The sequence below is a fragment of the Borostomias antarcticus genome (assembly GCF_949987555.1).
Source record: "Borostomias antarcticus genome assembly, chromosome: 3".
In the NCBI taxonomy this organism is placed as follows: Eukaryota; Metazoa; Chordata; class Actinopteri; order Stomiiformes; family Stomiidae; genus Borostomias; species Borostomias antarcticus.
The window spans coordinates 89,701-102,200 of NC_140236.1; the positions used below are offsets into that span (position 1 = coordinate 89,701).

General features: G+C 54.9%; 1 protein-coding gene across 1 annotated transcript in view; it reads left to right on the top strand.

The window, feature by feature from the left end:
* The window catches only part of LOC311329923 (nuclear receptor coactivator 3-like), a gene marked incomplete at both ends in the record, with an annotated part of 36,560 nt that overhangs the window by 16,074 nt on the left and 7,986 nt on the right, over positions 1-12,500 (top strand). Inside the window, 12 exons of the mRNA XM_084461875.1 lie at positions 1-343; positions 481-1,565; positions 1,724-1,847; positions 4,171-4,365; positions 4,780-5,010; positions 5,134-5,242; positions 5,436-5,607; positions 6,089-6,415; positions 6,524-6,688; positions 6,883-7,108; positions 8,324-8,504; positions 8,736-8,937. The exon at positions 1-343 is cut by the window's left edge and continues 202 nt beyond it. Coding sequence (XP_084318001.1) covers positions 1-343; positions 481-1,565; positions 1,724-1,847; positions 4,171-4,365; positions 4,780-5,010; positions 5,134-5,242; positions 5,436-5,607; positions 6,089-6,415; positions 6,524-6,688; positions 6,883-7,108; positions 8,324-8,504; positions 8,736-8,937 — 3,360 coding nt within the window. The remainder of the gene's footprint in view (positions 344-480; positions 1,566-1,723; positions 1,848-4,170; positions 4,366-4,779; positions 5,011-5,133; positions 5,243-5,435; positions 5,608-6,088; positions 6,416-6,523; positions 6,689-6,882; positions 7,109-8,323; positions 8,505-8,735; positions 8,938-12,500) is intronic.

The following is a 12,500-nucleotide window of genomic DNA, read 5'->3' on the forward strand; positions in this document are numbered from 1 at the left end:
ATGTATGGAGGGAACGGAGGGGGAGGGGGAGGGGGAGGCATGGGCAACCGGATGATGCAAATGAATCAGATGAATCAAATGAACCAGATGGGCCAGATGAATCAAATGAACCAGATGGGCCAGATGAATCAAATGGGCCAAATGAATCAGATGAGTCAAATGGGCCAGATGAGCAACCCGGGCCCTGGCATGCAGCAGCCCCCGTTCCAGAGCAGCGGGGGCTTGGGCCTGGGGGGCATGAACAGCCCTTCCCCCCGTGTGAGCGGCCCCCCACAGGGGCTCCTGATGTCCCCCCGCACCCGCGGGAGCCCCAAAATGGCCGCCAGCCAGTTCTCACCAGGAGGTATGTGAGCTCAGAAGCATCATCCACGGAGATGCATGCTTGTGTGCATGATGTGGATACTGTTGTTGTTTGTAGTCCAGCAGGCTGTAATGGTTCATGCTCTGTTTGTTTGTTGTTGTTGTTTGTTTGTGTCCCAGGTATGCACTCTCCCATGGGACTAGGCAGTGGAGGAGGAGGAGGAGGGGGCAGTGGGGGAGGTGGCACCTCCTTCTCCAGCAGCTCCCTCAATGCCCTGCAGGCCATCAGTGAGGGGGTGGGCAGCTCCCTCCCCTCCACCCTCACCTCCCCTTCGCCGGCCCACAAACCGGACAGCTCTCCCAGCGTCCACTCCTCCTCCCAGCCCAGCCAGACAGCTAAACCGGGCCAGGACGGCTCCAAAAGCCCAGCGGGGGGTCTGGGGCCCGGGCCTGGGCCTGGCGACCACCACCACCACCTCCTGCACCACCATCACCACCACCAGCACTCCCAGGCTGAGAGCTCTGCCGACCGGCTGGATAGCCAGGCCGCCAGCGGCAGCAAGGAGTCCGGAGAGGGGGCCAGCGAGCCTGGGATGGCCAGCAGCGAACCGCCACGCAGGGTGACGGACAGCAAGGGCCACAAGAAGCTGCTGCAGCTGCTGACCTCCCCTGCTGAGGAGCTGGGGATGGGGGGCACGGGTCCGGCCGGGGGCCCCCCACCGCCACCTCCAGCCGGCTCGGACAGCAAGGACCCCACAGGGGGCATGACCAGCCCCACCTCTACCGGAGTCTCCTCTTCCTCGGCCAATCAGGGCCCGGCGGCGGGAGCAGGGGGCGTGCCCGGCGGCCTCTCCTCCGCCCAGTACACTGCCTCCCTGCAGGAGAAGCACAAGATCCTCCACAAGCTGCTGCAGAACGGAAACACGCCCGACGAGGTGGCCAAGATCACGGCCGAGGCCACGGGGAAAGTGACCCTGGGGGGCCAGGAGGGAGGCGAGCCGGGGACAGGGGGCGGGGCAGGGGGCCAGGGGGGGGGGACGGAGCCCAAGCAGGAGCAGCAAAGCCCCAAGAAGGAGAAGACCCACGCCCTCCTCCACTACCTCCTCAACAAGGATGACTCCAAAGAGCCTGCCGATGTGAAGCCCAAGCCTGAGGAGCTGGAGGGAAAGGGCCCCCCAGGGGCCTCTGGCAGCCTCCCCGGCCCTGGCCCCGGCCCCACTCCAGAACACCCTGAGAGCAAGATCAAGTCAGAGCCGCCTGACGAGGTGAACAGCCTGGTTTGTCGATTAAACATCTCGGCAACATGACCGTTCAGATTGATAATGGTTTGCTGTGATGATGAGAGTCATTCCAGGTGTGGGGTTAGGGTTAGGGTTAGGGTTAGGGTTAAGCTGTGCTGTGACTGACGTGCGTCTCTCCTCAGCTGGAGTCCATCCTGGGAGGCCTGAGGGGCTCAGGGGCGGAGTTCTACCCCGACCCGGGGGCAGGGGGAGGGGCCGGCGAAGGAGGAAACAAGCCCCCGGGTTGCCTTGACGACAACCTGCAAGGTAGTGGAGCCGAGCGTGATGCCCGAGAAGCAGCTGCCTCTGTGTCACGCAGAGGGATGAATGAATGAATGAATTAATTAATGTCTTTATTGTCATTGTACAAGTACAACAAAATTGGAAGAGCAAACCTTTAAGGTGCAGAACAATAAAACTATATCTAAAGTATAAAAGTATAAAAGACTAGTCATAATAAATATACACTAAGGGTAGAAAAACACATATAAGAATGCACAACATTCAAAATTAACATTCACATTATGCTGATCAAACATTGCACAACTCCGTCATATTGCAGAGTAAATAACTGCACAGTAGATAAGTGATGAGTGTTCAAAGACTTGGTTGTGTTTAGTGCAATTATGGATCTGGGGTAAAGACTGTTCTTTAGTCTATTAGTCTGTGATTTCAATGCTCTGTAACGTCTGCCCGAGGGCAGCGGTTCAAAGTGAGTGTGTCTGGGGTGAGATGGGTCCCTGAGGATGTTATGTGCCTTACTGAGACAGCAGGAACTATACAGGTCCTCCAGGGAGAGGAGGGGGCAGCCCATAATCCCTTGGGCCGTGGTGACGACCCTCCGGAGCGCCTTCCTCTCTGGGGCTGTGCAGCTGGAAAACCACACGCAGATGCAGTATGTGAGGATGCTCTCTATGGAGCAGCGGTAGAAGGACACCAACAGTTCCTGTGTGAGATGATTGTTCCTGAGAGTTTTCAGGAAGTACAGTCTCTGGTGTGCCTTCTTGATGATAGCGGTGGTGTTGGGGCTCCAGGTCAGGTCATCATCCATGTGAACGCCCAGGAATCGGAAGTTGGAGATCCTCTCCACCCAGTCCCCACTGATGAGCAGGGGCTGAATGTCCGTTTTCTTCCTCCTGTAATGGACGATCAGCTCCTTGGTCTTGGTGGGGTTCAGGGCCAGGTTGTTTTCTGTACACCACATTGACAGCTGCTCCACCTCGTCCCGGTACGCGGACGTCTCCCCCAGAGATGAGCCCCACCACGGTGGTGTCATCAGCGAACTGGATGATGGTGTTGCTGGAGTGGGTGGGGATGTAGTGTAGAGGATGTAGAGAAGGGGGCTCAGCACACAGCCCTGGGGGGAGCCGGTGCTAAGGCTTAGGCCTGGGGAGATGTGGCGGCCCACCCTCATCTTCTGAGAGCGATCAGACAGGAAGTCCTTCATCCACAGGCAGATGGAGTGAGATATTCCCAGGTCTGACATGTTGGTCACCAGTCTGTCAGGGAGGATAGTGTTGAACGCTGAGCTGAAGTCCACAAAGAGCAGCCGTGCGTAGCTCCCCTGCTGCTCGAGATGGCATAGAGCAGAGTGAAGAGCTGTGGCGATGGCGTCCTCCGTGGACCGGTTGGCTCTGTAGGTGAACTGGTGAGGGTCCAGGCTGGGGGGGAGGGGTGAACTGGTGAGGGTCCAGGCTGGGGGGGAGGGGTGAACTGGTGAGGGTCCAGGCTGGGGGGGAGGGGTGAACTGGTGAGGGTCCAGGCTGGGGGGGAGGGGTGAACTGGTGAGGGTCCAGGCTGGTGGGGAGGGGTGAACTGGTGAGGGTCCAGGCTGGGGGGGAGGGGTGAACTGGTGAGGGTCCAGGCTGGTGGGGAGGGGTGAACTGGTGAGGGTCCAGGCTGGGGGGGAGGGGTGAACTGGTGAGGGTCCAGGCTGGGGGGGAGGGGTGAACTGGTGAGGGTCCAGGCTGGGGGGGAGGGGTGAACTGGTGAGGGTCCAGGCTGGGGGTGAGTGCGACTGGACGGTAGTCGTTCAGACAGCTGATGGTGTTCTTCTTCGGGATTGGGATGATTGTGGAGGTGATGGTGGTCTTCTTCGGGGTTGGGATGATTGTGGAGGTGATGGTGGTCTTCTTCGGGGTTGGGATGATTGTGGAGGTGATGGTGGTCTTCTTCGGGATTGGGATGATTGCGGAGGTCTTCAGGCAGGATGGAACGGCAGCCTGAGAGAGGGACTGGTTAAAGATCTTGGTGAAGACCCCGGCCAACTGGCCCGCACAGTCCCTCAGCACCTGTCCCGAGACACCATCAGGTCCCGTAGTTTTCCTCGGGTTCACGGCCCTCGGCGTGCGCCTCACCTCGTGCTCCTCCATCGTGAGGATGTGGCTACTGTGGGCTGGTGGATGTAGTGTGGCGGCCTCCGGTGGCTCCACCTCGAAGCGGGCGAAGAGGGAGAGGAGCACTGAGGATACCGGCCAATGAGGGAGAGGAGCACTGAGGATACCGGCCAATGAGGGAGAGGAGCACTGAGGATACCGGCCAATGAGAGCATTTACTCACATGTACTTGCTTCCCTTTGTCCCGTGTGTAGGGAGTCCAGGGACTGGGTTAGGAGGTCCAGGGCCACGGGGACCCTTCCAGAAGGCCATGTCGCTGGACAGCAAGCTCCCTGGGGGCCCTGGAGGGCCAGGCAGACGACCCATGCTCATCAAGCAGGAGAACATGATGGGCAGCCCAGAGGGGTATCCAGGGAACATGGGTGTGTGTCCCAGAGGCGTTGGAACAAGTAACTGGTTTTGTTCTCTCTCTCTCTGTCTCTCTCTCCCCCTCTCTCTCCACCTCTCTCTCTCCCTCTCTCTCCACCTCTCTTCTCTTCTCTGAAGGTCTCTCTCTCCAGGTTGGTTTGACTATGACCTGAGTATGAATATGGTTGATATTTTGAGAAGATTTAACAGTGTAACATGGAACATATATTGAACCGTGGAAATTGAATGACCAAGATTGGGAAACGCTGCTTAAACTTTTATACAAACCTCATTTATATGGAGAAAGCTCATTTATATGGAGAAAGCTCATTTATATGGAGAAAGCTCATTTATATGGAGAAAGCTCATTTGTATGGGGAAAGTTCATTTATATGGGGAAAGCTAAGCTCATTTATCATGTATATCATGTGTGTCTCTGCTTCGTGTCCCCCCAGGAACCATGACCAGGGGAATGGGGGTTCCCCAGCGCTCTCCCATGGGGGGTTCTGGTGAGTGGGGAATGCCGCGCTCCAGCGCCAGTCCTGTGGGCTCGGCGGGTCACCCCTCCATGATCCGACCCGGCATGGATTACAACTCCAAGGGCATGATGGGAGGACCCATGGTCAGCAGGGCCAACAGTGTGCCTGGAACAAGATCAATGCTACAGCAACAGCTAATGGACATGGGTAGGTTTGTGTGTGTGTGTGTGTGCGTGCGTGTGTGCGTGTGTGCGTGTGTGTGTGCGTGCGCGTTGGAAAGGGATATATGATTGAGGTTGGTATATTCAGTGTGTTGAGTTGCGTGTTCAGGTTCTGGGGACATGGCGATGGGGATGAGCCCCTTCGGCCCGCAGGGTCAGCCCAACCAGTCGCCCTCCTGGCCGGACAGCGTGATGGGGATGGAGGGCAGCCACAACAGGTAAACCCACTACTTTACTGTCACCTATCAATGCTAGCATCATGTGATAATGTGTAAAAAGAGTTGAAAATGAAATGTGTGTGTATGTGTGCACCTGTGTGTGTGCGCCTGTGTGTGTGTGTGTGTGCCTGTGTCCGTGTGTGTGCCTGTGTCCGTGTGTGTGCGGGTGTGCGTGTGTGTGCATGCGTGCTAGACGTCACTTTGGGAACGCCCTGGACGAGCTCCTGGCTCCACCCACCACCAGCGAGGGCCAGAGTGACGAGCGCGCGCTGCTGGACCAGCTGGACTCTCTGCTCAACAACACGGACGGCATCGCCCTGGAGGAGATCGACCGCGCGCTGGGCATCCCCGACCTGGTCAGCCAGGTAGGAGGCTGGGCTAACCCTGACCCTAACACTGACCCTGACCCTGACCCTGACCCTGACCCTGACCCTGACCCTGACCCTCACCCTCACCCTCACCCTCACCCTGACCCTGACCCTGACCCTCACCCTCACCCTCACCCTCACCCTCACCCTCACCCTGACCCTCACCCTCACCCTCACCCTCACCCTCACCCTGACCCTCACCCTCACCCTCACCCTCACCCTCACCCTCACCCTCACCCTGACCCTGACCCTGACCCTCACCCTGACCCTCACCCTCACCCTCACCCTCACCCTGACCCTGACCCTCACCCTGACCCTCACCCTGACCCTGACCCTGACCCTGACCCTAACCCTGACCCTGACCCTCACCCTGACCCTCACCCTGACCCTGACCCTGACCCTGACCCTCACCCTCACCCTCACCCTAACCCTGACCCTTACCCTGACCCTGACCCTGCCCTGTCTCCCCCGTTCTCAGGGCCAGGGGCCGGCCGAGCAGCACGGGGAGCCCTTCCCCGGTCAGGACCCCTCCATGGGGCTGAAGCAGGAGCCCATGTACAGCCAGGGCTACCCCGGGCCCCCCACCATGGGCATGCAGTCGTCCTATGGGGGCAGCTCCATGCAGGGCCAGCAGCAGGGGGGCTTCGGCCCCATGCTCTCCCAGATGGGCCAGGGGGGCAGCTTCCCTGGCATGGGGGGCATGGGGGGCATGGGGCACCCCCGCGCCAACATGATGAGACCCAGGATGATGAGCGCCACCAAACCCATGAGGCTGCAGCTGCAGCAGAGACTACAGGGACAGCAGGTACACTGGCGCCTAGACACACACACACACACACACACATATATGATCTAATATCCACACTCACTACATGGACGCAGACACTCTCACGCCGTGGTCTGTGCTCCTCAGTTCATGAGTCAGACGCGCCAGGGCCTCATGAAAATGGAGAGCCCCGGGACCGGCAGCCCTGCCATGCGCCCGATGCAGCCTGGCATGCAGCCTGGCATGCAGCCTGGCATGCAGCCTGGCATGGGGGGACAGGTGAGGCACCCCGCAGCTCTGGAGGTGGAACAGGTGAACACATGCAGTACGACACACGACAGGAAGGACACTTCCTCTCTAGAGTTCTAGGAATCCAGTTCAGCCTCATCTTACGCACAGTCAAATCTCCAAGCATGGACACGCACACACACACGCACACACAAACGCACACACACACACGCACCCACACACACTCCTGTCTGACGCTGCGCTCCCCCCTGGCTCAGCCCGGCTTCCTGAACGCCCAGATGATGGCCCAGCGGAGCCGGGAGATGGTCACCATGCAGATGAGGAGGCAGAGGATGATGATGCTGATGCAGCAGCAGCAGCAGGCCGCCGCCGGGGGCTTCAGCCCCCCCCCCAACGTCACCGCCCCCGCTGGCATGGACACCCCCATGGGGCCCAACATGGGCCAGCCCGGCCCACAACAGTTTGGCTACGGGGGAAACTATGGTGAGTCCACCGGGTCGACCGGAGGGGTTCTGCTCCCTGGTGGTCGGTCTGGGTAACAGCAACTCTCGGTGCTCCTGGCACTAGCAGGCTCCTGGTTTCATGAGTAGAGGTAGTAGGATGGGGCCCCTGGTTTCATGAGTAGAGGTAGTAGGATGGGGCCCCTGGTTTCATGAGTAGAGGTAGTAGGATGGGGCCCCTGGTTTCATGAGTAGAGGTAGTAGGATGGGGCCCCTGGTTTCATGAGTAGAGGTAGTAGGATGGGGCCCCTGGTTTCATGAGTAGAGGTAGTAGGATGGGGCCCCTGGTTTCATGAGTAGAGGTAGTAGGATTGGGCCCCTGGTTTCATGAGTAGAGGTAGTAGGATGGGGCCCCTGGTTTCATGAGTAGAGGTAGTAGGATGGGGCCCCTGGTGCCATGAGTAGAGGTAGTAGGATGGGGCCCCTGGTTTCATGAGTAGAGGTAGTAGGATGGGGGCCTGGTTTCATGAGTAGAGGTAGTAGGATGGGGGCCCTGGTTTCATGAGTAGAGGTAGTAGGATGGGGCCCCTGGTTTCATGAGTAGAGGTAGTAGGATGGGGCCCCTGGTTTCATGAGTAGAGGTAGTAGGATGGGGGCCTGGTTTCATGAGTAGAGGTAGTAGGATGGGGGCCCTGGTTTCATGAGTAGAGGTAGTAGGATGGGGGCCCTGGTTTCATGAGTAGAGGTAGTAGGATGGGGCTCCTGGTTTCATGAGTAGAGGTAGTAGGATGGGGCCCCTGGTGCCATGAGTAGAGGTAGTAGGATGGGGCCCCTGGTTTCATGAGTAGAGGTAGTAGGATGGGGCCCCTGGTTTCATGAGTAGAGGTAGTAGGATGGGGCCCCTGGTGCCATGAGTAGAGGTAGTAGGATGGGGCCCCTGGTTTCATGAGTAGAGGTAGTAGGATGGGGCCCCTGGTGCCATGAGTAGAGGTAGTAGGATGGGGCCCCTGGTTTCATGAGTAGAGGTAGTAGGATGGGGCCCTGGTGCCATGAGTAGAGGTAGTAGGATGGGGCCCTGGTGCCATGGTGGTGGGTTAGGGTTAGGGTTAGGGTTAGGGTTAGGGTTAGGGTTAGGGTTAGAGGGACAGGACAGGTTAGACACAGGAAAGTGGAGATTGTCGTTCTCTGAGTGTTTTCTTTGAGTGTTTTGGATCCTGTGTTTTTTCAAGCCCCAGCGTAACATGTGGCATTTCCACAGGGATGGCCCAGCAAGGGGACCCCTCGTTTGGGTCGTCGGGGGGCAGTCCTCCGAGCGCCATGATGTCAGGGCGCCTAGGGCCGCCCCAGAACCCCATGATGCAGCAGCACCCCCAGGGCGGGCCCATGTACCAGAGCGCCGACATGAAGGGCTGGCCACAGGGAGGCCTGGGACGCAGCAGGTGGGTGTCAGACCTGCAACTTGGACCATAACCATCCAACATGTGCAGTTGGATAACGTCAACGTTTAATATTTGGGGATTTACTTAGTTTCCGCTTTTGAGGATCGATTTGTTTTTTCATACTTCATATATTATGGGGGTGTTTTTGGGTTAGGGTTAAGGGTTAAGGGTTAAGGGTTAGGGTTAAGTGATGTGTAATTGAACTCAACCTTCCCCCGGCCGGCCCTACAGCTCCTACCCCCAGCAGCAGTTTGCCCAGCAGGGCAACCCCGGGCAGCAGCAGTTTGCCCAGCAGGGCACCCCGGGGCAGTACGGGGGCATGATGATGAACGGGGGCATGCCTGCCAACGGAGGAGGGGGCCACATGGGCCAGATGGGCCAGATGGGCATGAACCCCATGGTGATGGGACGCATGCCTATGGGGCCTGACCAGGTATGTAGAGGGGGGGGATATGTGAGTGCAGGGGGACATATTTGCCTGTTCTGTGTTTCTCGCACACTGGGTTAACTGTCTCTCTCTTTGTCCCCCTACAGAAATATTGCTGAACCTGAGACAGAGACAACATGATGAAAGGGTTAGGGTTAGGGTTAGGGTTAGGGTTAGGGTTGTGATCCCGCTTCAGAGAGATCGCTGTGGGGCTCGGAGTGTGTTGGACCACATAGAGTGTGTGTGTGTGTGTGTGTGTGTGTGTGTGTGTGTGTGTGTGTGTGTGTGTGTGTGTGTGTGTGTGTGCGTGCGTGCGTGTGCGCGCGTGTGCGTGTCAGATGATTTGTTCCACACAACCATCTGGGAAAGCTTAGTTAGAAACTGTTTGGAATAGGGCAGGCACTTTCAAAAATACCTGGCAGGTGATTGGATGAACCATCTGTCTATCACCATCTATCACAGGCTAGCTTCAACCAAACAGATCAGTATCGCTTCTCGCTGTTATCACACTTAAACCGCCCCTAGCTGCCTAATAGGACGCTGATTGGCCCGGGCAAAGTTTACTCTGGCACAAACAGATTTATGTTGAGCTTTTCCACAGTGATGTGTGAGAGAAACAGAATGTGAGCTCGCTAGATCAGGATATTCTCACAAGGCAGAGTGTTGACAGTGTCACACTCTAAGTAACATGTGCAGAGGACATACCACCCTTACACAAGATAGGCTGGAACACACACACACACACACACACACAGGTGCCCCAAAACATGTAAGTCAGGTACACACTGTGACACAAACACTCATACAGACAGATAAACAACTCACAACTCTATTATTCCTTCATCAGACTGATGTAGTCCTGTTAGATTATTCCCTGTGTGTGAGTGTGAGTGTGTGTGTGAGTGTGAGTATGTGTGTGTGAGTGTGAGTGTGTGTGTGTGTGTGTGTGTGTGTGTGTGTGTGTGTGTGTGTGTGTGTGTGTGTGTGTGTGTGTGTGTGTGTGTGTGGACTCTTAACACACTACTCAACCACTGGACCAAACAGATGGAAGGTGAACCCATACTGGACTGTGATGTGGACGGAGGAAGTGGAATGTAGCATCATGAAAGTTTCCCTCCACTCATAGAGGACAGTCTCCCAGATCTGATCCTGTGTGTGGGACAACTCTATACACCGGTCCAGCGCGCATGCAAGGGTCACACAGGGGTCACCTGTGACTGTCTGTGGTCATACAGTGGGCTCCAAAATGACTAGCACCCCTGACTGGCAATGCACAAACAATACATAAAAAATATAAATAATATAGTTATAGACAAACTGAATATACCAACATGTGTGAAATACTGTACTTTATTAATGTTTCAATGGAACCACCTCTCATTTAGTACTTAGTAGCCCCACCTCTGGGAGGATAACAGCAGTCATGTTTGACCAGGTTAGGATTAGGGAGGGATTCTGGACCGTTCCTCCAGGCAGATCCTTTCAAGATCCTTCACATTCTTGGGTTTGCGCTCATCAACCGCCCTCTTCAACTCAGCCTACAGGTTTTCTATTGGACTGAGGTCTGGAGACTGAGATGACTGTTGCAGAACATTGATTTTGTTGTAACAGAAGCATTTCTGTGTGCATGTTGAGGTATGCTCTGGGTCATTGTCCCAGCCTTCTGGCGGAGGCAACCAGATTATCAGACATAATGGCCTGATACATGGTGGAATTCATTATGCCATGGATCTTAACCAGTGCCCCTGGACCTCTGGAATTAAATCAGCCCCAAAACATCTCTGATCCAGCACCATAGTTCACCGTGGGTATGAGGTGCCTCTCCTTGTATGCATCTCTGTTTCGATGCCAAACATGCCGATGCTGTATCTGAGCAAAACATTTGAGCTGAGCTGAGCACAATTTTGCTCTCAGCTGACCAGAGCACCTTCATCCGGTCATCATTTAAATGATGTTTGGCTCCAAGCGCTTGCTTCTGTGTCTGGTGGTCAGAAAAGGCTTTCTTCTGGCGACCCTCCAAAGAGCCTGCGGGAGGTGAGAACCCTAACCCTAACCCTTCTCATGGGGCTTTTTGGAACCTGGAGACCCCAAGACGTGTTGCTTCTCTTCGACGGTTCCATGGGGCAACATGCAGGTGCGTCCTCTACCCATGAGGTCTTCAACGGTTCCATGTCTTTAGAATTTTAAAATAATTGCCCTCACAGTGTGCAGTGGTAAATTCCATCGTTTGTGGATCTTTTTGTAGCCATTACCAGATTCATGAAGGTCTACGACCACATGTCTCTTTTGAACTGCCAGTTCTTTTGTTTTCTTCATGGTGTTGGATGCCAAAGGGATATTGCATGTGTGTTACCTCATTTTTCTACCCTAGTGAAACAGTCAATGATGTAATGGCTCAATATAGTTCCTGAAGATTTACATGAACTTCAATACGTGGAATTTAATATTTAGTTTTAATTTTGGTAGATGTTATTTACAATCATCTTTAAGGGCGCCATTCATTGTGAAACCTTGATTTGGAAGAAATAGATTTTTAATTAAATCAGGAAATGGTTTTGGTTGGTTCCACTGGAAATTAATATAGTACAATATTCATCACATGCTGGTATTTGGAGTTTTTCTATAATTATATTGTTTTTTAGTTATTGTTTGTGCATTGCCTGTCAGGGGTGCCAGTAATTTTGGAGTCCACTGTTTGTGACCATCTGTGGTCATGACCTGAGGCTGCTCAGCTGAGGCCAGCTTGCATAGTGGTCCCACCGGAGGCTCCATCTCATAGTGGTCCCACCGGAGGCTCCATCTCATAGTGGTCCCACCAGAGGCTCCATCTTACATAGTGGTCCCACCAGAGGCTCCATCTTACATAGTGGTCCCACCGGAGGCTCCATCTCATAGTGGTCCCACCAGAGGCTCCATCTTACATAGTGGTCCCACCAGAGGCTCCATCTTACATAGTGGTCCCACCAGAGGCTCCATCTCACATAGTGGTCCCACCAGAGGCTCCATCTCACATAGTGGTCCCACCAGAGGCTCCATCTCACATAGTGGTCCCACCTCCATCTTACATAGTGGTCCCACCTCCATCTTACATAGTGGTCCCACCTCCATCTTACATAGTGGTCCCACCAGAGGCTCCTAGTCAAAGGATGACAGATGTACTAGTTGGCTGTGAGTTGATGTACTAGTTGGCTGTGAGTTGACAGATGTACTAGTTGGCTGTGAGTTGACATGTACTAGTTGGCTGTGATGCACTTTAAGGAAAGGCTGTCGTCAAAAGGATTGTGGCAATATTTCATGGTCATGGAGGCATTTAGCCAAGAATTAATGCATAACAGCAGACATTGTTGTTTATTTAATGCATAACAGCAAACATTGTTGTTTATTTGTGTGTTCATGTTTCTTTTCTGAGAATGGGGGATATTGATTGATTGGAAGTGTGTAACCATGATGATCATTGTTATAAATGAGTAACCGAGGGAAAGGCAGTAAGCACAGATTTTTATACGGCACTTTCTTCTACAGTGAGTTGAGTATGGGAGAGTAGGCGATCCTGATTGGAAACTTTGTAC